Source organism: Nicotiana tabacum, chromosome 1, assembly GCF_000715075.1.
Source record: "Nicotiana tabacum cultivar K326 chromosome 1, ASM71507v2, whole genome shotgun sequence".
Taxonomy (NCBI): Eukaryota; Viridiplantae; Streptophyta; class Magnoliopsida; order Solanales; family Solanaceae; genus Nicotiana; species Nicotiana tabacum.
Genome location: NC_134080.1, coordinates 221,830,402 through 221,856,444, shown reverse-complemented (window position 1 = coordinate 221,856,444; position 26,043 = coordinate 221,830,402). Strand labels below are relative to the sequence as shown.

The window sequence follows — 26,043 nt, the reverse complement described above, 5'->3', positions numbered from 1 at the left end:
GTAGATGGCGATAGAATTGTTAGAGCCAATGTTCCTTTTAGAAGGGCAGAATCGAAGTATAGTGTTGAACAAGTAGGTGTAAGTGTTAAGTTCTACGGCAATGAACTCAACGTCGTCATTTATAGTGATTCTGGTACTGTGAAAAATATGTTAGACGTGCTCAGTTGGGTGATATTTTTGAATTAGAGCATATGCTACTTACTGCTTATTTGGATGGTTGTTACATATCGATTTTATAATGTATCGTATTGTATTGTATTGTATCTTTTGATGGATACAATGTTTGGATAATTGTATCATTTGTCGTTGTTTCATGATATCACGCACCAACAATATGAAGAATAAACTTGCAATAATATAAAATAAAATGAAAAAGTTATGATACGGGGTAAAATTATTATATAAAAAGGTAGATAAAATAAAATTATTTAATAATAATGAAGGGTGAGATGAGAAAAAAAGACGAGGTAACGACGCAACCACACCAGATCGGTCGTTACATAAAGTGACACATTTCGTTGTTATCCAACGATGGATTTAAGAATACGATACAATAAACTTTAAGTAATAATCAAAACAAACATCGTATTTAAAGTAACAATACGATACAATACAATAGGTAACAACCATCCAAACAAGTTGTTAGAAACCCGATGGTGTTTTTTGTAGCAGTCCAAGGGGTTGGTTTACTTTTGGGCATGCTTCGTTTGCTTTACTCTTCTTCTTCGGACACATTTGGTACGGTGGTAGAATCTTGTTCAGAAATGTTTTTGCTGGTATTGACCCAGATTTAGCTGCTCAAGTCGAATTTGGAGCATTCCAAATATTAATGGTTGTTTTTACTGTTCGAACTCGTGACCTATAAGTTATAAGGAAACAACTTTATCATTGCTTCAAGGCTCCCTTCACTCATGCATTGAATTAGATCTGTGTCCTTGTTACACGAGATAAGACCAAATTCTTATATATCCGCTTTTTTATTACAACTTTCTTTTGTGCATAGTGTAGTTGATGCATTTTGCATAAGGAAGAGAGAACAAAAAGATCATTACTTCTCACTATTTCTAGGAGTGAGTTTTGCTTGCTGATATAAGAAATGGAAAAACATACTCATTTGTGATTAAACAAAAAAAGGAAGGAATATTTCTATATTTTCAATGGAGGTAAAACGAATAATCTTCTGGAACTGGAAAATCACACAAAAGTGACAACTTGAGCCGGAGATCAGTAACACCTCTACCATGTGTTCCTCTATACAAAGGAAAAGTGAATTCACACACTAACATAGCGAGTATTCGCAGTCTAGCAGTCGTGTTAGAATTTCCTCACAACTAGGTCTTTCGTTTGGCTCTGCCCAGCAGTCTGCAAAATAAATTTTTAACCAGCTCAGCATAAAAGAAAAATGTAAATGCTAGATCAAACATCTAGCTGTAATTGAGTTTAAATAAGTTCTATGCACAAAAGGTAAAAAAAAATTTACACAATCGAGTCACTTATAAAGTAGTAATTAAACTAATTTGATAGTGTAAAGAATCTTTATATTGTCAGTGTATATAACTTAAAATTCAGCTGTAATTACCTGCGATTAGTCTGCCAAGGGGTCCTTCAGGTATCTCTAGCCTTGCTCCTTCATTGGCAACGGCATAAACTACCTAAAAATAAGCACAACGCATTACTGGATGCGGTAACATACCCGATCTGGTGGTATACCCTCCCACAGTCTGTTTTCTAGAGCTCATTAACTTGTATCAAGCTACAAGGTTAAATTAACATACCCGATCTGGTGGTATACCCTCCCACGGTCTGTTTAGGGTGCAAAGCTCCCACATTATCACGCCAAAGCTAAAAATGTCACATTTTTCCGTGAAAGGCTCATTACGAATGAGTTCTGGAGCCATCCATTCAGGAGTGCCAGCAGACGCCGAGTCTCTCAGAAATGCATCTGTCATTATTCTTGAGAGCCCAAAATCACAAATTTTGACGGTCCACCGCTTATTCACGAGGCAGTTTGCACTTTTTAAATCACGATGGATAATCTTCATCCGATGTAAGCACATCAACCCTCTTTAGCTCCAACAGAAAAATGAGTCAGTTTCTATTACATATCTGCGGTATTTTTTTCAGAGGTTTTAATAAACCAACCTGCATATATCGCGAAGCATATTGAGCCTCTTCTGCCAGCTAAGCCTCTTCTTTTGACCACTTAAATGGATCAAATAATACAGAGATCCCATCTCCATGTACTCAGTAATCATTGATAAACGTGGAGGGTTTGCACAGGCACCCAGGAATAATATAACTGTGAGGAATGGCATTAGTTAGATCACACTCATCTAACTACGAATATCATACTTTTAAGCAAATTGGCAGTAGGAAAAAACACTTAAAAGAAACAAGAAAAGAGATGTACCATTTGGATGCCGAAGTCGGCTGGGGAAAAGATGACAAGAAAACAACACTTAATGTTAGTATAGTATGGAGCTGAAAGAACAGAATCCATAAAGAAGATACAACACCTAAGGATAGAGATCTCATTGCAGAAGTCCTCCATATTTTCAGCAGTAAGATCTTGCTCCAGAAAAACTTTAATAGCAACCTCAGTTCCATTCCACTTGCCACGGAAAACTTCTCCAAAGAACCCTAGAAATATAACCAGAGGGTTTAGACCTCAATCTCTGATACAACTTAGGGTGGTGAAACCAGATCATTCATTATAAAAATCAGAAGTCAGCACCATATTGTAAGACTCAGCATTGATTGTACCGGTCATTGTACAACAATTTTTTCTTCTTCTGATGAAATGAATTAACAAGACGTAAGAAAATACATATCTGGTCCTTGATCATAGAAGAGACAAGAAAATCACACTACTTTTTTCAATAGGTAATGTACAAAACTTTTCCAATACAAATCCTTCTGGCATCCGTTTGTATCCATATCTAGTGCATCTCTTACACTTCAGTGACACGACACAATTTGTTTCTTATTTGGCAAGGGTGTTAGACACTGTGAGGACCTCATTCTCTAAGACAAGAAGACTGGATAGGATGCAACTTCTGGTGTACATTCAATTTGCAAGATCCGCATTCAAGTTCACAGCTTTTAGTTTAGCATCTCCGTTCACAACAATTTTTTTGCTGTCCATGCCCTAGGTATCATCTGATCAGTAGCAATAAACCCATTGCAGAGGCTCATGTATGGAACAACAAAAAATAATATTAAGGATGGAAGATTTAGATACAAATCACGAGATACAGTGTTTGTTATAAATCCGTTTTGAAATCAATACAACTAAATTCTTTTAAGTGGAACATAGGATCTTAGAGCTGATAGTCACAAGAAAAGAGACAGACGATCAAGAAAACAAATAGACTCATCTCCATTTATGGTGTCACCTTTAGTATGTCAGAACTAACAGAAGAACCTATTTCACCCCAATGTCCACATGTGTTTTTTCTGCCACAGAGGCCACAAAATGTTGCCATTTTGTACCTCAGATTCAAGAGAAAGAAAATTGAAATGAGACATTTCAGGTTCAGTACTAAGCTCATCTTTCGCATTGAGAGGTGCAGAAGCATATTGGAGAATCTATGAGCAATGTAGCAAAACCCAACAGAACACATCAATAGGCCATTAGAAACCCTCCCTGTGTCACTAATCTTCAATATGATCCACTTTCTTGTCTTAGCCCTTCATAGATGTTTTAAAATCAATGTATACTTAGTTAAATAGTAAGTTTAGATAGCTAAGGGTGATCTACTTCCCTCGCTCCCTCACATAACACATATGAACCCTCATTTGCTTAGGTTTACTTGAATACGGTCCCCAAGTATCCATCCCTCTGTGGAATCCTCCATTGCCTGAAGTGAAGCAGATATATCCGATTTTCATTTAATGCTAATTAATGCACAAAAGGATCAAAGACTTCGTGAGATGATGACAAAGGATGAGCTAGGTTGCTCATACATTAAAGTTGGCAGAGCATGATCCGCCAGCAATAGCATTCTAGTCTACAAAGCATGAGACCAAGGAGCAAATGCGCAGTCAATGCAGGCCTATTAGTGGCACTAAAGAAATATGTTATCGAAGAACTTAACAAATAAAGAAAGAAAGAAGCTGAAATATATAAGCACTACTACAAAAATGTGCAAGAACAATGCTTACCTATTCCAACTCGGGTGCCAACAGTCAACTCTGAGAAGTCTATATTCCATTCTTCAAAAGGTAGAAGAGGCTTATTCTGATACATATGTGATTCTAGAATCCTGTTCCAGGTTGAAAACAATTCATTATTCGTCCTGTCCGGCCCACTACTTTCTGGAGCCTGCCTCCTCAACTCGTGGGGAGATGAGGGTAATGACATTGCCTTCTGTGAACTGATCTGCTCCCTTGAAAAAGCAAAAAAGTTAGAATGCAGATCCAACATTTCATCACGCTCATAATGGTGAAAATTAGGGACCAAAAAGGTACACTAGTTAGTCATTGACTGAAACAAGTGGAGACCAAAAAGCATCAAACTATTGTGGGGCTGAAATCTGTGAGGTGAAGATAGAAGTATTAGTTGTCAATCAGACTTCCCATAATATCACCAAGGAATTTAGCATATACACCTGATACATGTCCAGCAATCTAGAGAAGGCAAAAATAGATTCAGACATGATCTTAACTTTCACAGATTGAAATGATGAGTTTCGGGTTCCAGACTGGTTTTGGATGGGAAAGCAACAACCTCTAGAATTAAACCAAAATCAGAAGCGAAAGCATAAAACTTTTTCATTTATTTTCCACAGTTAGATGAATCAGAGTTAAAAGGAAATTTCAATCTGAAATCCAAACATCAATAGAGAGTTAATCATAAAGGGAAAATAGTCAATGCTCTTAAAAGAGAGAAACTATTTTAACAACAAAAGCTAAATAACAATCCTCCTTCAACTCGTTTCCAATAGTTCTTTTCTCTCAAGTTCATCAGACGACCAACCCCCGACATTCCCTCCCAAAAGAAAAGACACAAAAAAAGAAAATACAATATTCGAATAAGTATGTAAATAAATATGGATTAGCAGCATTGCAACTTGTTTTCTCCAACAACTGCAACCAGTTATTATAGTTCTAACTCTTTCTTGATCAAATTTATTATTTTTCTTTACAAGTAAAAATAATTTAATTTCAGAGATGGCGCCAAGCAGGTGAAAAGTATGTTAAAAAGGCAAAAATTCATTAGCAGCCAGATATTATAGTTCTAACTCATATTTGATCAACTTTATCATTTTTCTTTACAAGTAAAAGTAACTTTATTTCAGAGATGGCACCAAGCAGCCGAAAATATGTATGAGGCAAAAATTCGAACTTCCTTTTCAAACATCTAGGGATCTAGAAACTCAAACAGAGAGTTAACACCATATACATCTGTGCACCAAAAAACCAAAAAAAAAAGGCAAGCATGTGTATCTAAGTTTATGTACAGGATTAGCTAAGCCTTTAAACCATTTTCCGTTCGACTCTAGCCAAATCCAAAAAATGCTTGCAGCAATGGTGCATATTTTTCAGCCTATACAACTAAAAGTGATCAAGTTTATCAGCATTAAAGCTGATATATGAATGCGGCCCTTCGCCGGACCCTGGGCGAATACGGGATACTTTGTGCACCGGTCTGCCCATTTAAATCTGATATATGAACTTAGAATTACTAAAGTAGTACAAATATTCAGAGTTGGGGATCCAAGTTATTGTTAGACTTGACAAAAGAGAGTCTGATATCTACGGCGAACACTAGCATAAATATTTAATCCAAGTCCTCCTATGATCTTTGTCAAATTAGTGCTCACCTGCCGGTTTGATTGGCAGGGATTAGGGGCATCACCATATCAAATGACATGATTATGGTGCATTGGGTGTGGTGACAATTAAATCATCAGACTTTAGTTTTACGGAGTTTTACCTAAAGAAAAAGGCAAAAGTATGAGATGTCATTCCGCATTCTCACTGAGTGTTTCAAGTAACAAAAGGAATGGATTTATTCCCTCTATGGTTAAAATGAATACATGGGATTCAAGGAAAAATAGTAGGAATAAATTGCAAACTTAAAAAGGGTATGTGTCAAACGAGGGTAGAGGTAGGTAGAGAAAACCAAATCCCCATTCTCCTGCACCAAACAGGTTCTCATCTAAAAAAAAAAAAAACAGGCCCTGTATTCTCTTTATCACTTGATACTTCACCCACGAAACCAGAACAAAGGACACTATTAACACCGCAAAATTCTTCTGTTTGATTGCAAAGCATCAATCTATGCATCTATTGAAAGTTTAAAACTGACTCTCAAATAGACTTGATAAAAATTAAGGAAATAAAAGATAAAACAACAGTTAAAATAAAAATATAACCGTACTGACTATTAAGAACGAAAATATAATCGTAATGAATATTAAGAAAACACAATGTGCAGTGCTCAATGCCATCACGATAAGCATCAACCATAAACTATCCTACCCATGAAGAGGAAAAATGACTCCAAAGGATAAACACGCCAAAATTCATCTAGCTAGAATAGCAGATTAGTAACCCTGGCATCAATGGACAACATGTTCATCCAAAACCACAGTTCAGTAGAAAAACACTCAACAAGAATATGAGTTAAGCTTCTTTGCCCTTCAATCATATTCCTTTTACATTTTAAAAGAGGTACAACTGGAAAAACATAATTCTGCCGGTCATTGGGATCGAAAATAAGACCTAACTGTTACCATAGCAATGACATCAAAACTACTAAAAGTCCTCAAAACAGAGAGAAAAAGTAACATACATCCTTTTTCAGATCCGACGCACAATCTCTGTTGTTTGAAGCATGAAATGAACTATTTTCCCCTTGTTCTTTCAAGAGTCGGTTCTGCTTAAGTGCTTCATTCATTGCTCTAACAGCCCTGGTATCAATATGAGCCAAAAATGAAATTAAGTACAAGAACATGGTACCTAACAAGTGTTTAAACAATCTTCAGGTCAACATCCATATAGTGGCAAAGAACTTCCAGGCACAATTTCTAGGTACGGTATTCTATTTCTGCCAGTAAGTGGTCCTAGGTGATGTTCGGATAGTTCTTTGGAAATGTTTATTGCGATTCATAATTGTTTGATTTTCACCAATCCACCCACATTATTACTTTCATGACCATTATCTAAACATAATAACATTTCAATAAAGTAACATGTATTAGGCAAATGAGTTATTATGACAGCAACAATTTAAAAAAGCAAGAAAATAATATAAAAGATAATAAAAGCTTACAGCAAAACAAAATAAAGTTAGAGAAAATTTTGAAAAATTCAAGTAAAATATGGAATAAGTAATAGAATAAGAAAGGTGAATTATGGAAAAAAGCTTAGAGAAAAAACAAAGGGAGGAAATAAAATAGAAATTCTTTAGATTTCAGAAAGAATTTAAGAAAGAAGAGTCAAAGTGAAATCAATGAGCTTTGCTTTGCTTTTTTGAAAAAACAAAAACACATTTTCTTGCTTCTATATCGATTACCTCTGTTTGTGAACACGAAAAACTTTATAAACGTTTTCAAATAAAACACAGCTGAGAAACTTTTTGGTATGTGCCAGGAAGATAGGTATAATGACACAGTAGGAATCAGTACGTTCAGATTTGCACAAAGTTTATACAGGAAAAAGTGAGCCAATGTATAATAGAGGTGCAGTAAGCACTGTTGATAAGACCGTTATAGTAGAAACATTGACCTTACGATATCATCACCAATTTCTGGAGTTATACTAATGCTTCTTCTTCGTAATCTTCGTGTTTCTGATGTTGATGCACCTTCTGACCTGTGAAACACAGAAACAATAGGGAACTCAGCATTCTGGAAAGAAGAAAAAAATTCTTTTTGAAAAGGTAACATATAAATAATAATAATAATAATAATATTTGACAATCCTGATATGTTGATTCTGTTATTAACAGGAAACAGGGTGCATCTTACGAGTATAAAAGTTTAGAACCTGCACATATTTTGACTTAGATGCACACTAGCATTTTTGGTATTACCTCTCCACAAAAATATAAAAGGGTAATGTAGTTCTGTTGAGAACAGAAAAACTGAAAAAGCACATAGTTTTTCCATTTTAAAGAGGTTTTAATTTTACTCTGAGATGGTCTATAAAAAGAGGTAAGAGAAATCGAAGTGGTGGAACATGTTTAAGCTTCTAATGACTTAGGAAGTGTTCCCATAGCAAGAAAACCAACTGCAGTATCATACTGAAATTAGCAACTGGCTCATGTCGTTTTCCCATGTATTGTTCTCCTTTGCTATTAAAAGTATGTACCTCTTAATTTTAACAGCATGTTGAAAATAATTTTTGGGTTAACCAATACCTAAGCATCTCGGTGAATTGCACTAAGTTGCACTGAAACAACCAATCTCAAATCGATTGCTGAAGTGATACATGGATGGGAAAAATTTAAAAGCTTAAAACTCATTTTGAGCCCAATATGAATTTAAGTCGCTTAAATTTATCTACAAACTATGGAGAAAATGATCAAAACGGACCCTAATGTATGAGCTTTGGTTGCGCTTGGTAATGTATAAACCTGATGGAAATGATCCTTAATGTATCCTAAAAGTGATTACTTGGTCCTAATCTCTATAAGTAAGGAAATTTGCTACTTTTTCTGTCAAAATAAACGGAGTCTTCGGCATGTGCAGCTCACATGAGCTAACTACAAAACAAAGGTGCCTTCTTGGTCGATTTTGCATAAATAATACCCACGGATACACCTACATGATTGGCATTTTTATCCCCACATTTTCACTTAATAGAGTATCAAACTCAATTCCCAAAAAAAAGATTTCATTAAGAAGCCCAAAGTTTCTCCTGGAAGACTTGGATGAGAAATTGGTAGGAACAATTACGAAAGACCATCACAATTATGGTGTGAGATAGAGAATGAGAAGTCAATGGAAAACGACCTGGAGTCGAGAAACTTGAAGGGTATTCTCTGGAAGACAAATCCGGAACCCTGAGAAGACTTTGATGGGTCAGTGAGTTGCAAAAAGGAGACCCTTAGTGATGATCTTAGCATCACCAATAAGGCCAAGATTTGGATCAAAGTGGGAACTGAGTCCAATGGAGAACGACAAAATGGAGCACGGGAGCAAAGCCAAGAGGAGAAGAAGGAAAGTAGGAAGATTGCTTTGATTAACATTGGTTTGCGTGGGCTCTGTTTATTTTGACGGCAAAACGATCCGGTATCATCACAGTTTCTCTATAAGCTATTAACATAATATCAAAGACACCACATCCCTGTAAAGCTTGTGCTAGACCCAAAATCATTTTTTTATAAAGTGAGCTCCCAAAATCATTTGCTGACATCGCCCATGGGCTTAGTTCAAGTGGCAAAGGTTGAGGGACTTGTGACTTAGGTCACAAGTTCGAGCTCCACGTCATGCGAATTAAGCCTGGTATTTTTATGGAGAAGAGCAGAGGGACTGGCTCATTATACCCGAGTTCTGAATGTTATGGTTGGTCCTAAGGGTTGGCCCCAGACGGATTTCTCAATCGTCAAGAAAAAATCATTTGCTGACGCCTCATTCAGATGTTGACGAAATGTGTCCGTTGACAACACAAGGTCACCTACCCACAAAAAGATAGAAAGAACTGCCCTGCAGTTTATGCTTTTTCTTCTAAATCAAGGCACTCTTTACTCATTTATCAGCATTTCAGAAATTAAATACTCATTCACAATACTTCAAATGTTCTAACTCTATCACAATGTTGTACCTTGATGATTGATAAAGAAGTCCGAAATCCATACTAGAATTTCGGCCATGATTAACTTCAGAGTAGAATTTCATCAATTATACAATCTCACATGAGATGGCTCGTGAGAAGTCAATGATGCTCTGAAGCGACATAAAGTGATCTTAAAATATAAGATTCGGAACTAATATTTAAGCATCATTGACCTCTTTTATTACTTTCTAACCTAAGTGTATGAACCAAAGGGTGTAAACTGGGAGCCACTAAACATGAATGAGAAAAATACCTGATATAGACCAAATAATGGGAGGGCCAAAAGTTACAATATAATTGATTGTGATTTGTAAATTTTGCAGTTATAATGTCAGAGAAAACAGAAAACGGGACTGAATCAGATACCTTGAAGTAGCAACATCATCTGAATAATCCCTGAATGTTTTGTTATCACCACTAAGCATGGACCGTCCATGTGCTCTAAATGAAGGATGCTCAGGACTGAAAGAATAAAATACAATTGAAAAATGAGAAAAAAGAACACAACTACACATTAAGATATTGCACAGCGCAGTTCAAGTAAATGGAGATAATAGTCACTTTGATGTTTATTAAATACATAAACATCGAAGTCCCAGTTTATTCATCACATCCACTAGACAGATTCAGGGATTGAAAACAAAAACCATGACAAGCTCTTAAAAATATATGCATATACTTATTTCCCCTATGGATCAATAAGTTATATCTACAATCTCACATGTGAAGTTACAGTAGAAACTATTCATACAGGAGGTACCCCAAATGTAGGCTCTACCATGAGCTGTCAAAGCCGAGTAGTGACTTAAGGTATTGCAACTTGTAACCATCATTTGTCAACAAAAAAAGCCTGGAAATTCCTTTCTCAGAGTCTTCTATTACATTAATTCAGGGGGCCAGTATTTTTAGCTTAACACTTTCACGTATAGGAACAATCGCATTCTTTCATGCTTGCTCATCCAATTTCAGAATAATTCCCAGAGAACCAGATATGTGTCACCAATAAGATTCTACTTTTACACTCGGAATCAAAACTTAGCAACAGCACCAAGGATCACAACATAGCAGGATCATCCTCATCTTCTGACAAGGATCTATGGGTATAGAGTAAAGATAATCGTATAGTAGTGTCGAATATTACAATGGAATTAAATCAGATAAAAAAAAATCCAACCAATCAAATTTGACACTCCCGTGACGTCAGGCAATGTGCAATGCACAAAGAACCTTAATCTTTTTTATAAGTACAAGTACCTTAATCTCAGAACACAAAGACCTCAAACACTCTGTTTCAGAAGCATGCTATCCTTTACTTTAAAGCTACCCAACATGATAAATTTGTCTTCATTTATGCCCTACATGACCTGCTCAGCAGCGCCGTTCTGATTATCCAATCAAGGATATGTTCATGGCAACAAAGTTTGGTAACATTGACGTTGAGAAGTGATGCCGTCAGAAAACCTACTAGAAAATGAATAGATTTACCTGTGTGTTTCATAATCATTTTTAACATTCACACCCAAATTCATGTAACATACTGAGAGATGTGCAAGCACAAATAGACCCAAACATGACAGGACTGTGAATAAATATATTATCAGAAGTCCAAAATATTAAAAAATCATGTTAAGGAAGAAAAGAGTAGAGTCTGGGTCATGAAAAAGAAACCTTGAACTTGCAGTCCTCGGTTCTGTTATAACTTTCCTGCGACCTCTTCTCCAAACCGTTGTAGCAGTATTAGGTTCACTATGCGACAAACTGGTACAAAAATGATTTAATACGAAAGAAGCAAAATAATACCTTAGTTTCCAAAAGTAATCCAACAAATGGACGTTCAGAATGTTTTACATTCAAAGAGGTCTCAATATGAGCTAAATAATACCTCAGTTTTCTGTCAATTGAAGTGTTAGAACGCAACATCATATTCCTCAACGAATATCCAGCAGCATTTGAAGATGCTTCAAATCTCCTCTGATACTGGAGGATGTCATCTTTTTCAGAACTGTAGAATGGAAGATCAGTTTAAAATAGCAGGCTACAATATAAGTGAGCAACAATCTGTTTCTCCACCAAAGAAAAAGAAATTTCTAAGAAAAGTTACAGTATGTCTATGAAGATTCTCATCATGCAACAGAAGAAGAGTACAACAACAACAACATACCCAGTATATTCCCATAAGTGGGGTCTGGGGAGGGTAGTTTGAACAGAAGAAGAGTATGAAAACTCAATAGAAAATTCTCATCACACAACGGAAGAAGATTATAGAAACTAAATCGAAATTGAATATATTCAAAATGAAGAATAATTTCCTTCTAACCTATCAGTATCGTTTCTCTCTGAAACCCCATAGAGGGGGCTGTTTGGCTCCAGAGGTGAATCGCAGGAATCATTTTCTGCAGAATCACTCTCCCCAGCAGCTATGTGGGTTAGGAAAATAGCCTTGGTTGTTCGTGGAATAAGTTGACCAGGAAAGCGCATAAGGTCAACAAGTAGCTCCACAGAATTTAGCACAACTAGTATAGACATGTGCTTATAAGATTCTTCACACTCGGACGCTCCTTCAGCAGGTAAACCCTGATTTGTGAAACATAAAATTATAATAAGTAAAATATAAGCAGATATGGAAATTAAAGAAATGTTAGCAACGATTCATAGTAACAAGTAGCAAGACACTCTTTAGTCCTAATTTTAGAGATAAACAGAAATGTGCAAGCAAAAACAATTTTCAAGCTCACCACAACTAGCCGGCTTTCAAGACCTACAGTATCTGCAAGTAATTTGAATAATATTGCTCGAGGACGGCATGAGCCATGCTTTATTTGACCCAACATCTGGACACCTGGGTTGTCAGAAATGTGAGAGGCTTCATCATGTGAGGCTTTAGCATGACATAGTTCCAAGTTTGGTCGTTTGTAAACATCAGACACCTGTGTAGGAAGTCATACAAGCAACAAAAAGAAATCACAAATGTCAATAGACCTTAACGTCAACCCTTTTCCCTCTTCTAAGAGTAAAACTTCAAAGCATAAACCTACAGATTTCACATGCTCCCACCATTTTAACACTAAAATACTTTCAGTTTGAATTCTTATGCTTCCCCATTAGAAACTAAAAAATACATTTTTTTTTTTTGAATTGGTAACTATTGTATATATTATAAAAATCAGTACATAGGTTGCACTGAAAACCAAATTTACATAGAGAGAGTTTGAAGATATTCTAATTTAAAACCTAGCAGGATCCTAGTATGTCTATGATTGTCAATGTATCTTCTGTGTACATCTGATTGCACCAAAAACAAAATAGAAGAATACAATTGAGTTTGATCTTCTGCAGTGGATTGCTTCTGTCTTCAAAACATCTAGTGTTCCTTTCCCTCCAGACTGTCCACCAGATACATGCCGGAACAGTCCTCCATCTATCTCTACTAGTTGCTTCAGCTCCCGCTTCTTCCCAGCTATAAATGACATCTTTAATCCTGTATGGCATTGACCATGAAATACCCCTAAGACTAATAAAGATTTTCCATAGTTGGTCTGTAATCTTGCAATGTAGAAACAAATGGTTGACAGTTTCTGCATTTTCCCCACACAGAAAACATCTTGAACACAGAGATATTCCCCTTTTTATGAGATTATCCTGGGTTAAAACCGCCTCCTTTGCTAGTAGCCAAGTGAAGCAAGCTACCTTGTATGGAATCTTTGTTTTCCATATATGTTTCCAAGGCCATGTGTCTACCTGTTGATTGTCATGATTCAAAATCTTATATGCATCCTTCCCTCGGTAAACCCCTCTGTTGTGCCTCTTCCACCATATTGAATCCAACCCTTCCTGTAATCCTGTAAATGCTTCCAGCTCTTTGTAGAGGTCAGTTAATCTTGTTATCTCCCAGTCATTCAGCTGTCTTCTTAGAGCTATTTCCCATCCTTGACAACTCCTCATTTCAGCTACTGTCTTATGCTGGTTTTGTGCTAAACCGAACATATCTGGGTATCTTTCCTTTAAGCTTCCAATTCCTAACCAGTTATCATTCCAGAAAGATGTGTTCCTTCCGTTGTTCACTCTTATGGAGGAGTGATTCTTCATTATTGGCCAAAGTTCTCTGATGGATTTCCACACACTTACTCCATGTGATGTTCTGACTTTTTTTGACACCCAGTTGTTTTCTTCACCATACTTTGCTTTGATCACTTTGGACCATAAAGATTGGGGTTCTTTAGAGTACTTCCATAACCATTTAATTCTGAGAGCCTTGCTTTGGTTCTTCAAATTCCTTATCCCCATTCCACCTTGTTTTTTATCCATTGTTAGCGTCTTCCAATTGACTAAATGGAAGACCTTTTTCTCCTTATTGCCTTGCCAAAGGAATGTTCTTCGGAGTTTGTCCAATCTCTGTAAAATGCCTGCTGGAATTGGGAACAAAGACATCATGTAAGTAGGTAGAGAGTCTAATACTGAGTTGATTAGAACTAGCCTACCCCCAATAATAGGTACTGCGATTTCCATCTTGACAACTTCTTCTCACACTTTTCTATGACTGAATTCCAGATTTCTTTTGATTTGGATCTTGCACCAAGAGGCATCCCAAGGTAAACAGTTGGTAGGGACCCAACTTCTCCACCCAATATCTGAGTCAGTTGCCCCATGTTGTTAACTTCATTAATGGGAAAAATATTGCTCTTTCTCCAATTAATGTGTAATCCTGATACTCCCTCAAATAAAACCAAAATGATCCTTAAGAATCTAAGTTGGTCTTTTTTAGCATCACAGAAGACTAGAGTATCATCAGCATATTGAAGATGTGTGATCTCTAGATTGTTAGCCCCACTCCTGTTTACCTCAAAGCCTTTAACCCATCCACTGACTTTAGCTGTTTTGATCATGTTGTTCAATCCTTCCATGGCTATGATGAATAGAAATGGAGATAAAGGATCACCTTGTCTGAGACCTCTGTGTGAATGAAAATAACCTTTAGGACATCCATTTATAAGAATGGAGAATTTCACAGTAGATATGCAAAATTTCATCCATCTTATTTTACTAAAGGGATGAATAAACTTTTGATCCTTGAGTTATTGGTAAATTCTGGTTTAGGCACTCGTGATATTTGGCTAAGCATATTTAGCCTTCAATAAATTAAATTGTGTGTTTCTTTATCCCTTTATATAGGACATACAAGTCTCCAATCCTAAAAATGTTGGAACTAATGTAAGTGTAACAGCAACTTAACCTTAATCCCAACTAGTAGGAATTTCAGTATAGCATATATGGATTATTTGCTTCCTTTATATTCTATTCTTAGCTAAATCCCCATTGATTAAGATCTTTTGAGACAACATCGTGTGCTTTTCGTATATCTTCCCTTTTCAGTACCCTCAAGTATCATCTTGTCGCACCTACAATTGGTACATTCGGAAGTCTACAAGAAGCATGGTCAAACCATCTTCTACAATTGACCTCATTCTATCCTCTAAGTGTGCTTCAAGCAATTCTATTTGATGTGATCATTTCTAATCGCAACCAATCTTGTAAGAGCGCACATCCATCCGTATTTCTACAAAATCATCTTGCAGATATATTAGACCCCAAAAACCCAAAATTCCCTCGCATGTAATATCGTTGGTCTCACAGCTGTTCTATAGAAATTTATTTTCCCTTTGTTAAGTATCTTTCTATTACATAGTAGCTCCATAGAACTCCTCGATTTCAATCATCCTACTTTAATTTTATGAACTATATTTTCTTCTACTATGTCATTTTTCTGAAAACGACTAAGCTTGATATTCATATTGACTTCATTTTACGCACCATAATTCCGTCTATTCTCGCTTTATCTCTGTTCTTCCTATATATGGGCTAAACGTCGTTCTTTATACCATACATTATCTTATCCATAACTAAGATAAAAAGGTATGAACCCAAGGGACATTAGGTGATGAAATCTATCCCAAGTCTTGGTGGATAGAGTTACATGGAACCTGAGCTGGTGGGAGTCGCACGTACCCCATGGAATTAGTCGAGGTGCGCACAAGTTGGCCCGGACACCACGGTTCTTCAAGAAAATCATGAACTCATGGGACAAGTTAATACGTAAATTGGGAGAAAAGGATATATGAATACCCACCAATCCAGCTATCTTTTTTATCATTGCTGCAGGAGTTGAGTTTAAACCTTTCACCAGTGCAACAATGAGTTGCTTTAGCATTGAGAGCTTCTTGTCTTTCTTGGCGTCCACAACTATAACATCTGCTCCTAAACCCTCAGGCTCCAAAGCATGAAGCTCATCCAATGTAGGAATGTCTTCAAAAAGTTCCTTTAGCCTTTTCTCCTACAAAATAGGAAAAGAGAAAGAATTCACACATTAAAATTTTAGCCATGCAATTCCTATTGTAATTCTGTAACAGCACCCACATTAGAAGATATAAAAAGTACAAACATTAAAGTTCTAGGGCACTGAATATATAACTCCCATAGAAATGTGTCCTTGACAGAAATGTAAAGGTCCATTTCGGGTGTATTCCTTGGGCAATATAAAGGATCAGATTAATCGAACAAAATACTATTGAGGTAGTTGATGGATCTCGAGAAAACTGTAATCATATGGAAATATAAGATCTAGATTAATAATTATAATGGCGAAGTTAACAAATATTTACCATTCATGAAAGTAGCCAGTACAATAATTTCCTCAAAACGAGGAAACATATGCTGATAGCAGCGTAGGAGTAGAGTCTTTTTCAATAAGTAGCAGATTAAGAGTAAAGTTACACACTGGATCCCATTAAAAAAAAAAGAGTAGAGTTACAATATTGTCTCAGGAAAAGAGAGAGCAACAATGCTAAGTGCAACATTCAAAATAAAATAAAGTAGAGAAAGTGAAACTACATGCATCCTGAATAAGAACAAAAAATAAAAGAAGCCAGCAAAGTTTTTACCGTTATATTTATCACAAAAGAAAGAGTCATATTCACGATATCACTTCTTAATTTGTTGTTAGCTTTTCCTTAACAGAGGAGAAATTCTATGTCCTCCCTTCTTCTATATCCCTGTCCCAGAGAAACGGACATGGTCTAATTTTTTTCATGGAAGCAAAAGAAAATAATGACCACATTACGCTATCTTGGTTGTAGAAAAGAATGAAACAAATGAGGGGATCCTAGGAACGACTGGCCTTCCTCCACTGCATTCCATAGAAGAGAAAGAGGAAGTATATCACCTGAACGTGATAAGAACAGAGGAAACACGACTTGAGTCTGTGGGATAGATAAACCAGGCTTGCTTCATGTGATGGGTATAAACCTTAAGGTCTATTACAAGAAAACCAATGACATTGGCAGGATCTATTCAGTTTATTATCACACATTTCTATGTGTTTGAGGATAGTTATCCTCCTCCGATGTAATTTAATTTTTTTCCAGAAAAGAAATTGATCATTTTAATCTCACCTTTTACCTAAAAATTGACGTTGTAAGATCCTTCCTCGAACTCCCTACCCACTCTAATTCACCTCCAAAAGTAAGAAATTTTTGTAATATATGGACCAAGCAAAAATTTGTAATATATGGACCAAGCCCCACCCATATAAACTTCTGTGTCCATTTGTCCATTTACTACAAGTAAGGGACCATATATTCATTTCTCGGACTACACGAGAAAGGTTTTTTCTTTTTCTTTTTTTTGGGGTGGGTAAGGTAGAGTACATGAGAAGGTTTAATGTTATTGTTCACCTCAAACCTTCTATGATTAGAGAAACAGAGCACAGCAACTAACAGTCCCTATTCCACGATGATCAGATGTTGCCGAAGGAATAGCAGAGGAACAAACAGTTAGAATTCAGTTTTGCTAGCCACCAAAGAGGTGCCAATGCTCTTGTATTGGCAGTCCACTTCAATCACATTGCAATAAATCAAAGAATTCCTGTAAAACTGTCTTTGACCATATGATCCCTATGACCTGAAAGTTTTATTTTCCTTTGATTTCATTTTGCGCCAATTAACAATAAAGTAAGCCAGTAAGCAGATATGGAAGCAAGGATAAAAGCAACATGGCAGCTACTTAGCACTCCTCACAACCAGTGAAGACTTAACTTCTTTTCCAATTAAAAAGAAAATCCTACAATCTGAATCTCACGTTTTTCTTGCTAGTGGGATTTGACCATAATTTAAAAGATTTAAAGCTCTTAAGCATCACCAAAAATAGATTAAAAGAGTCTTATGGCATGATATTGTTCTAATTACTTTTCAGACTGCAAACTTTACATGTCCCTTCAAGCTTCCTTTATCAGTGTGATGTCCTCAAAGATACTTGATAACCGAGATCGAGTACTTGAAGAACCTCTTTCAGCTACTTGAAAAAAAATGAGGTAGATAACTTGAAGGTTTCCTATATTTCAAGAATGAATTGAAAAACTAAAATAGGAAAACCGTTAAGATAAAATATATCTTTTTTCGAGGGATTAAATAATATCGAAGTGGAAGCACAGCTGAACAATCATGTTTACTTCTCTCATTCTATCATTCATGGCATGTAACTTGCTCATTTGACAAAATCGTATCAGAAGTGCATCTATTATTAGAAGTGTATCAGTTGTATGCGGTTAATATTCAATTCCTTCAGATCCTAGAGGGCAAAAAGAATTTTTAATCAAGCAGAACGAATGCCGTGATACAAGCAACAATACAAAGAAGTTATAAGTTTCGGTGCTCACAGGAACAACAGAGTAGAAACCATTGGGAATTGGTTCAGAAAGTGTTCCAGTTTTCCAGAGAATCTGGGAAGCAGTCCGAGAGGATAGCCTATCGTATTCTCTCTCAGTTGGTTCCCGATTCCTCATAATTTCTTCTTTTCCATAAAGTGAAACGGATCCAAACTTTTCAACATAATCTGAAGGCCACCATGCAGTCTTGGGGTATCTATGCTCTGGAAGCCCAACTTCATCTGGTATCTCTTCCATGTCAACAGATAGTTGAATTGCAATACCATCTCTTAACTACTACTACCTCATAGAGGAGCTTATAAATGCCGCTTCTTTGAGACAAAATAACATAATTTAAAAGCTTCTTCTCCTATGATCGGCACAAGGCTGATGCCATGAACCTGCAAAGTGAGAATTGGTTAACTCAAATTGAAGTGTTTCTTCAACAAAAGACTGTCTATAGTTCCTTAATGCATGAACTCAAAAGAAGCAGGGCTGTTATCCGAAAAGCTGCAGAAGAACTCACTGAAGCCTTGGTCACACGCTTCCCCTCCAAAATAAGAATAGAAAATAGGAAAATAAAAATAAATAAGAAATAAATGGACCATAATCAAAGTAGAGATTTAATCACTATCTCAAGTATCAGATTACTAGAAAAGACGCTCTATTGCTTATGAAGAGTACTCCTTCAAAGAATAGAAAGAAAAACCGAAAACTCATAATCTTACATTATTAAATAGTACAACTTTTCTTGACCAGTACTATGAAAGTCCTGAAAACTGAATGCTTCTTAAGATATTTAAGATAAATGATCAAATTCGAATTATTTCTCTATCTTCAGGTCTGCATACTTTTTCTACAAGTACAAGTTTGGCAATTTACTGAGAGTAGCAAGGACATAAACCAGGTGGCGTGTATTCAATACGGTTCTCAACAAGTGTTGATAGAAGAAAAATTAATGAAGGAGAGATGGAGAGGCAATTCTAATCAGTTATTCAATTTGAACCACAAGAACAACATTTTAGATCTCCATACATCTGGACATGATAGAAACTTTACACACCACTGTTTTAAAAAGCGAAAAACGCAAAAAAGCAACAAGGCCCATGGGGCTTGAAAGCGATAAGTTAAGTGCAGCTTCACTAAAGTGAAGTGCATATTTTATGGAAAATTAAAAATACCAAATATATATGGATTGAGTACTACAATAATCAGATTGCAGTCAAATAATTAAATTTCAACATCCAATATGCAATCACGGTATTTAATCCAACTCCTTAAAGTTGAGATTCAAAGAACCGACCGCTTATTCGTCGAGAACACTTTCTTGTCATGTTTGGAGCATACACTTGTTTGAAAACATAGCTTCACCCATGAAGCGGTAAGCCCTCACTTTGCATCACTGCATTGCTTTAAGCGATGACGTCTAGCAACATTGTTACACTCGTAAAATTAGGCGGACAAAGGTAAAGGATGCCATGAGAAATATGAAGATTAGAACAGTATGGTGATCCCGTATAGGTTTAGAAGTGTCTTGGAGAGATTGGAGTAGGACGGCTTACCAAGCTATTTAGTGCCATACTAAGAAGTGGGAGGATGCCCCACAAGTGGAGCAAGAATACCATGATTCTAATTTATAAGAACAAATGAGAAAGTCAAAATTGTACAAAACTATCATGATTGAATTCATCAGTCATACTATTAAACTCCGGGAAAGAGTGATAACAAGAGTGGCAGAATCAGCTTGGATTTACACCTGGTAAATCTACAATAGAGGCTATAATCTTGTAAAGAAAATTGATGGAAATTTATCATGAGGAAGAAAGCTTTACATGGTCCATCGACTTGGAGAAATCATATGATAAAATACTATGAAAGGTCCTTTGGCGAGTGTTGGGGAAGAAAAGAATTCATCTTAAATATATAAATGCCACAAAAAATGTAAGGAGTCACTACTGTGAGAACAATAGTAGGAGATAGGAAGGAGTTTCCCATAACCATGGGTTACACCAGGGTTTGGCATTGAGCTCGTAATTGTTTATCCTAGTTATGAATGAGCTAGTCAACACAATATACGATGAGATCTCATGGTGTATGCTATTCGCTGACGATACTATGCTAATTGATGGAATCATCAAGGGTGTTAACCAAAAGCTTGAAATATGGAGAAGCACTTTGGAGGGTAATGGTTAGGATAGGTAGAAGTAAGACTGAATATATGCACTCCAAGTTTAGTCAGCTTAAAAAGAGTGAAGTTCATGTGAGATTAGATGGAATTGTGATGTATAAATGCAAACAATTTAGATATCTAGGCTTTTCAGGAGAACTGAATGGTACAAACATGGTGCCTAAATGTTAGGTATAGAATCAAAATCATATGGTTAAAATGGAGAAGAGTTATCAGAATGTTATATGATAGAAGTGTAAAGGCTAGAATTGATGACTGACGTATATGATCATTAAGCCATGCGCAGCCTTTAAATACAATGAAAAATGAACTTCCTAAAATGTGCTCGTTTGATGAAGTGCACTTATTTAACAAGACTTATCCTAATTCAACTGCTAGAGATAAGGTCTAACTCAAACAACCAAAGGCGAACCGATGTGTATTATTTAGGGGTCACCGGACCCCGTAAACTTCGGCAGAAATCTTGTATATGTATTTGTGTATACCTTAAAAAATGGGTAATTTGAATCACTTGGTACCCTGAACACTAAAACCCTTTAGGGGGGCACTGGTTGAGCAGAATATTGTGCCCACGTCGTCTTAAAATCCTGGGTCCGCCTCTGTTAACAACCTAACAACCTTTATTCAAATAAACTATCTTAATAGAATGCTAAAGAATGGGCCTAACGCTAACAAATTTATAACATTAAACATGTGCGCTGATATGACCCCTCAAGGTAGGCAGTGTGTAACAACACCTAGCTTGAATAATTAGTTGTCAAAAGCTAACTTTTGAAGAGCTTTAGAGAGAGCATCGGCGAGTTAATTTGCAATATGAATGAGAACAACCTGGACTTATTTTTCTTGCACTTGCTTCTAAACAAAGTGAAAATTTACAGCAATATGTGCCAACAAAACTCAGTATCAGTAAATCATCTTTTCTTACACTGCCCAGTGGCAGTAAATATATGGCATACGTTCCCATCATTTTTTGGAATTAGCTGGGCAACTCCACAGAACATAAAGGTAGCAGTGGAAAGTTGGAACTCTTGGAAAGTTGACAGGGCCATCAAGAAGATCTGGCAAATGATCCCAGCATGCATTTTTTGGTGTATATGGACAGAGAGAAATAGCAGATGTTTTTATGGCATTTCAACTCCCAACTGCACCCTGAAGTCTAAGTGTTTGATGAATCTGTTCAGTTGGAGTAATCTAGCCCCTGTAAATGATGTAATTTCCATGTTAGATTTTATTAGCTCTCTCAATATGGCTTAAAAGCCGGTTTTTTCCTTTTGGTTTTGGTTTTGCTCAAAGCTCTGACCTAGATTTTTGTACTTAGGAGCAAACTGAACTTCTTTCTTGTACTCTTTGCATCTTCTTGATGCCTTTAATGCAACATCTTACTTCATCAAAAAAAAAATTTACAGCAATGTCTTACATACGAATGTGAAAGACAAGATTTTCACACAATGGGGCACCAACATTGTCACAGTAAACAGTTGGTGCGTGTGGAAGTGGAACACGTAGGTCGACATTCAGCTTCAGTAGATGAGCGAGCTATTGTGTTTTGTTTTGGGATGACCAACTCACAGGATTTTGACCAAAAAACAAAATGTAACCAGCAGTCGAGGCTCAGGCACTCACATCTTTAGCCCACTACGCATCAAAGTACATATACAAATTGAATTATTTCGCATATGTAGACACCAAACTGAATTGTACCCTGTAGATACCTAAGCACTTCTTTGAGTACTTTCCGATGAAGTTCAAATACTACAACAATAATAACAAACCCAGTGTAATCCCACAAGTGGGGTCTGGAGAGAGTAGTGTGTACGCAGACCTTACCCCTACTTTATGAAGATCGAGAGAATGTTTCCGGTAGACCCTCGGCTCAAGGAACAGTGAAACTAAAGCAACAAACAATTGCAACAAGGTAACAGGGTAATGGAAACTAATAACACAACATGTACTAATAACAGACCAGGAATAAGAAAATACAACAACAGAACTAGTATTACTGACAAGCCTAAGAGAGACTCGAAACTATACGTCAACCTTCAACCCTAATACTCGTCCTCCACGCCTTCCTGGTGAATTTTAGATAGCGAGTGTATAAATTGAGACAATTTATTAACTGAGAAGTTGCTTATGTCTGGACGGGCAAATGACAAGTATTGGAGCTAATCGAGGACTTTCCTATGTTAGGTAGTATTCTGCACCATCATCGAGATTAAGTACTTCGGTGGCATTTCATTGGAGTTTTGACTGGACTGCATTCTCTCAAATTTCTGCACACGTATGTCATTGATATAATTTGATTGTGAAAAACTAATTCCATTTGCACTATGAATCACTTCGACTTCTAAAAAATAGTTAAGATTCCCAAGCTGACAATGACCTCTATTGATGATAAATATCATCTGCATAAACAAGAAAATACATGATGGCGTGCGACTCGGCAAACGAGAATACACCCTTCCTACCTACTCAGATAAACTGCATCAAAATAGTCAAACCAAACAAATGACCACATCACAATTAACACAACTCGAACAATCAACTATGCCCTCAAGCTAACGCGTGTCTAGCGTCATGGGCCGACTCCTCCTTAGTATCAGCAGTGCACAAATTAGTGGGGCACATGTAGTCTCACCTGAATCTTCTCTTATCCCAGGTTTCACGAACCTGTAACTATGGCGAAGCTTGCCTCAAAGGCCTAGCTTCAGTTGTGCCAGTTTGATATCAAGGGTTTTAACCATGACTTGTTGTCATACTCCTGTTGCACATTTCATATGATGAATCGTGTCTAGGTGCACACCTGAAAATGGCAACAGACATGTCAATCCCTCGCGTAGTACTGAGCGACCCTCTCGCACGCACAGTTCATTACACTCACGTGCACAGTCGTTCTCACGGTTAACACTTGTCTTGTGCCTGCTGATGCAGCCTGTGCTTTGCCCGAGTATGGCAACGGTTAATCTAATTGGCCTTTGTCATGCTATCTTTCATATAATGCCAACAATTGTCATAAGGCTAAGGCATTGCCAAATACTGCCCTTACGACATACTTCCATCCCGCGTAGTGTAGCGCCACCTCACAATTACATGTCTAGGGCAACGGACCCTTGCTCGCAAGGCTAGACCCAAGCCATGCTCACAAATCAGCGCACAAGGCTCTTAAGAGTGGTGCCTCAAGTGCTCAATCAGCGGAGGTTTTTATCCTTCCCAAAAAAATCCCGCAGAGCATAGTCGTTCCATATCACAATCCTCTGGCAAACGTTAGGCGCCCAACGCCAGCACATGACTAGGCGCCGCCTGTAGAGTTTCCAACTCATATGGGTACACTAGACACTCCTTTGAGTAGCCCAGGCAAGACCCTGAGAGTTCACTTGGCGCGGCTTCTTGACACGGGGAGGGCTCAAATAATTTATCATCATTAGGTTACTTCTATGTTGCTTCTAAAAGAAATTCAGAACCCAGCAAGAACATTGGTTACCTAAATCAAAAGTTATCTCCATCATCAAACTTGAGATCATCTAACTTCTAGTTTCAAATGTGGTAAATTTCAGCACAAATACAGCTGTAATTCAGGGAAAAAAATTGGTCGAAATTCAGGAATTGACTATACACTACTATTAGCACCACTATTTGATTTTAAAAAGCAAGGGATAAAGAATTGAATTAAAAAAACGAGTTAAAATATGCAGAAATTCGTGCATATGTTAATTTAAGATGAAATTGGACGATATAAACGCAATTAGACATGTATGATAGGAGAGCTAACCGGCCAGCAGATCTTAAGAAACGAATCTGAAGCTTAATACCAGGCGACAATGGCATTTGAATCTTACATAACTTTCTGAAGATTCAGAGTGATGTTATCAATCGAAAGTTACCGCCTCAGAGCGAATAGGATTTAGAACTCTTAACGGAGTTAAAAAAGATAGACGGCAAGAGAAAGATGCAAACGAGGCAAACGTGCGTGTGAGAGAGAGAGAGACTAATATTACTGTATTTTAAGACTAGCTTACGTGACTTGGGAGTGTGCCGAAATCAAATTCCGAGGTCCCAAGTCCGAGAAATGAATTTTTGTGCGAAATTGTTTTCTGAAATGAAAAATTGTCCCTAACGTGTAACTTGTCTCAAGTTTATGATAAAAGTGAAAGCACAATTATTAGTGCACCAGTCGTCGAGTTTTTACCATTTTTATGTTATATTATAATATATATTATTTATAGCATCACTTCACTATATCAATCAAAAAATATCGGAACAAGCGAGGATGTAATAAAGATGTTTGACTATATTACGGAAATAGGGACCGTGCATAAAGCATCTTGTATATATGCATGAGCTGAAAAAAGGATCACACCGTTACAGCTTGTTTGGATGATTGTTACATGTTGTATTGTATAGTATTGTTACTTTAAATACAATGCTTGCTTTGATTGTTACTTAAATTTTATTGTATCGTATCGTTAAATCTGCCGTTACGTAACGAAAAGTGTCACTTTATGGAAGGACCAATTTAGTGTGATTGCGTCGTTACCTTTTTTTTCCTCTCATCTCACCCTTCCTTATTATTAAATAATCTTATTTTATCTTTTACACTACATTTTTATATAATAATTTTACCTCGTAGCTTACTTTTTCTCTATAATATTGCAAGTTTTTTTCTTCATATTGTTGGTGCATGACATCATGAAACGAAGGCAAACAATACAATATATCCAAATATTGTATACATCAAAATGATCAATACAATATTATACGATACATTATAAAATGATACATAACAACCATCCAAACAAGTTGTTAAGGGTGTGATGTCCCTATGGTAGGGCTGTTCATTCGGATCGGATATCCGAAATCCGAACCGATCCATTCAATTTTGAATTTCGGATTTCAGATTGGATCGGATTTCGGATTATATTTATTAAAATTTTGGATTTCGGATTGGTATATTTTAATCCAATCCAATCCGAAATCCAAAATTATTAGGACATGTATAAATACTACACTTTAATTTACATCAACCTCCAAGTTATTACCTTTACAATTGCTAGATTTAGCTATATTGGCACCATAGTACTCTCATAATTGCATAAACATGAATTTTTCTTAATGTATTAACTATTTTACAAAGAAAATATACATATTAATTTAACTTTGAGGCATAATAATACGATCCAATATCTGATCCGATCCAAACTTTAAAATCCGATCCGATCCGATATAATTCGGATCGGATTCGGATTGCATTTTCTAGAATCCGAAATCCGAAATATGCTAAATCCGATCCGATCCGATCCGTGCACAGCCCTACCCTATGGTACTGAATTAGTACGCATTTAATTTTAGTTACTATGGTATGACATAACGAATACAGAGG

General features: G+C 36.6%; 1 protein-coding gene across 2 annotated transcripts; it reads right to left on the bottom strand.

The window, feature by feature from the left end:
* Positions 1 to 1,100: 1,100 nt before the first annotated feature.
* On the bottom strand, positions 1,101 to 24,637 carry LOC107794051 (serine/threonine-protein kinase EDR1). 2 transcript variants are annotated; one of them, XM_075217691.1, is made up of 17 exons: positions 24,436 to 24,637; positions 18,494 to 18,882; positions 15,911 to 16,114; positions 12,522 to 12,713; positions 12,104 to 12,360; positions 11,669 to 11,788; positions 11,455 to 11,544; positions 10,153 to 10,248; positions 7,735 to 7,821; positions 6,800 to 6,917; positions 4,165 to 4,381; positions 2,517 to 2,640; positions 2,411 to 2,430; positions 2,143 to 2,299; positions 1,776 to 2,064; positions 1,580 to 1,652; positions 1,101 to 1,362 (listed from the first exon to the last, which is right to left on the bottom strand). In XM_075217691.1, exons 2-17 carry the CDS (start codon positions 18,737 to 18,739, stop codon positions 1,280 to 1,282), a joined length of 2,373 nt encoding a protein of 790 aa, XP_075073792.1. In that variant the 5' UTR covers positions 18,740 to 18,882; positions 24,436 to 24,637; the 3' UTR covers positions 1,101 to 1,279. The 2 variants fall into 2 exon arrangements, with proteins under 2 accessions (XP_075073792.1, XP_075073796.1); XM_075217695.1 differs by lacking the exon at positions 10,153 to 10,248.
* Between the last annotated feature and the right edge of the window lie 1,406 nt (positions 24,638 to 26,043).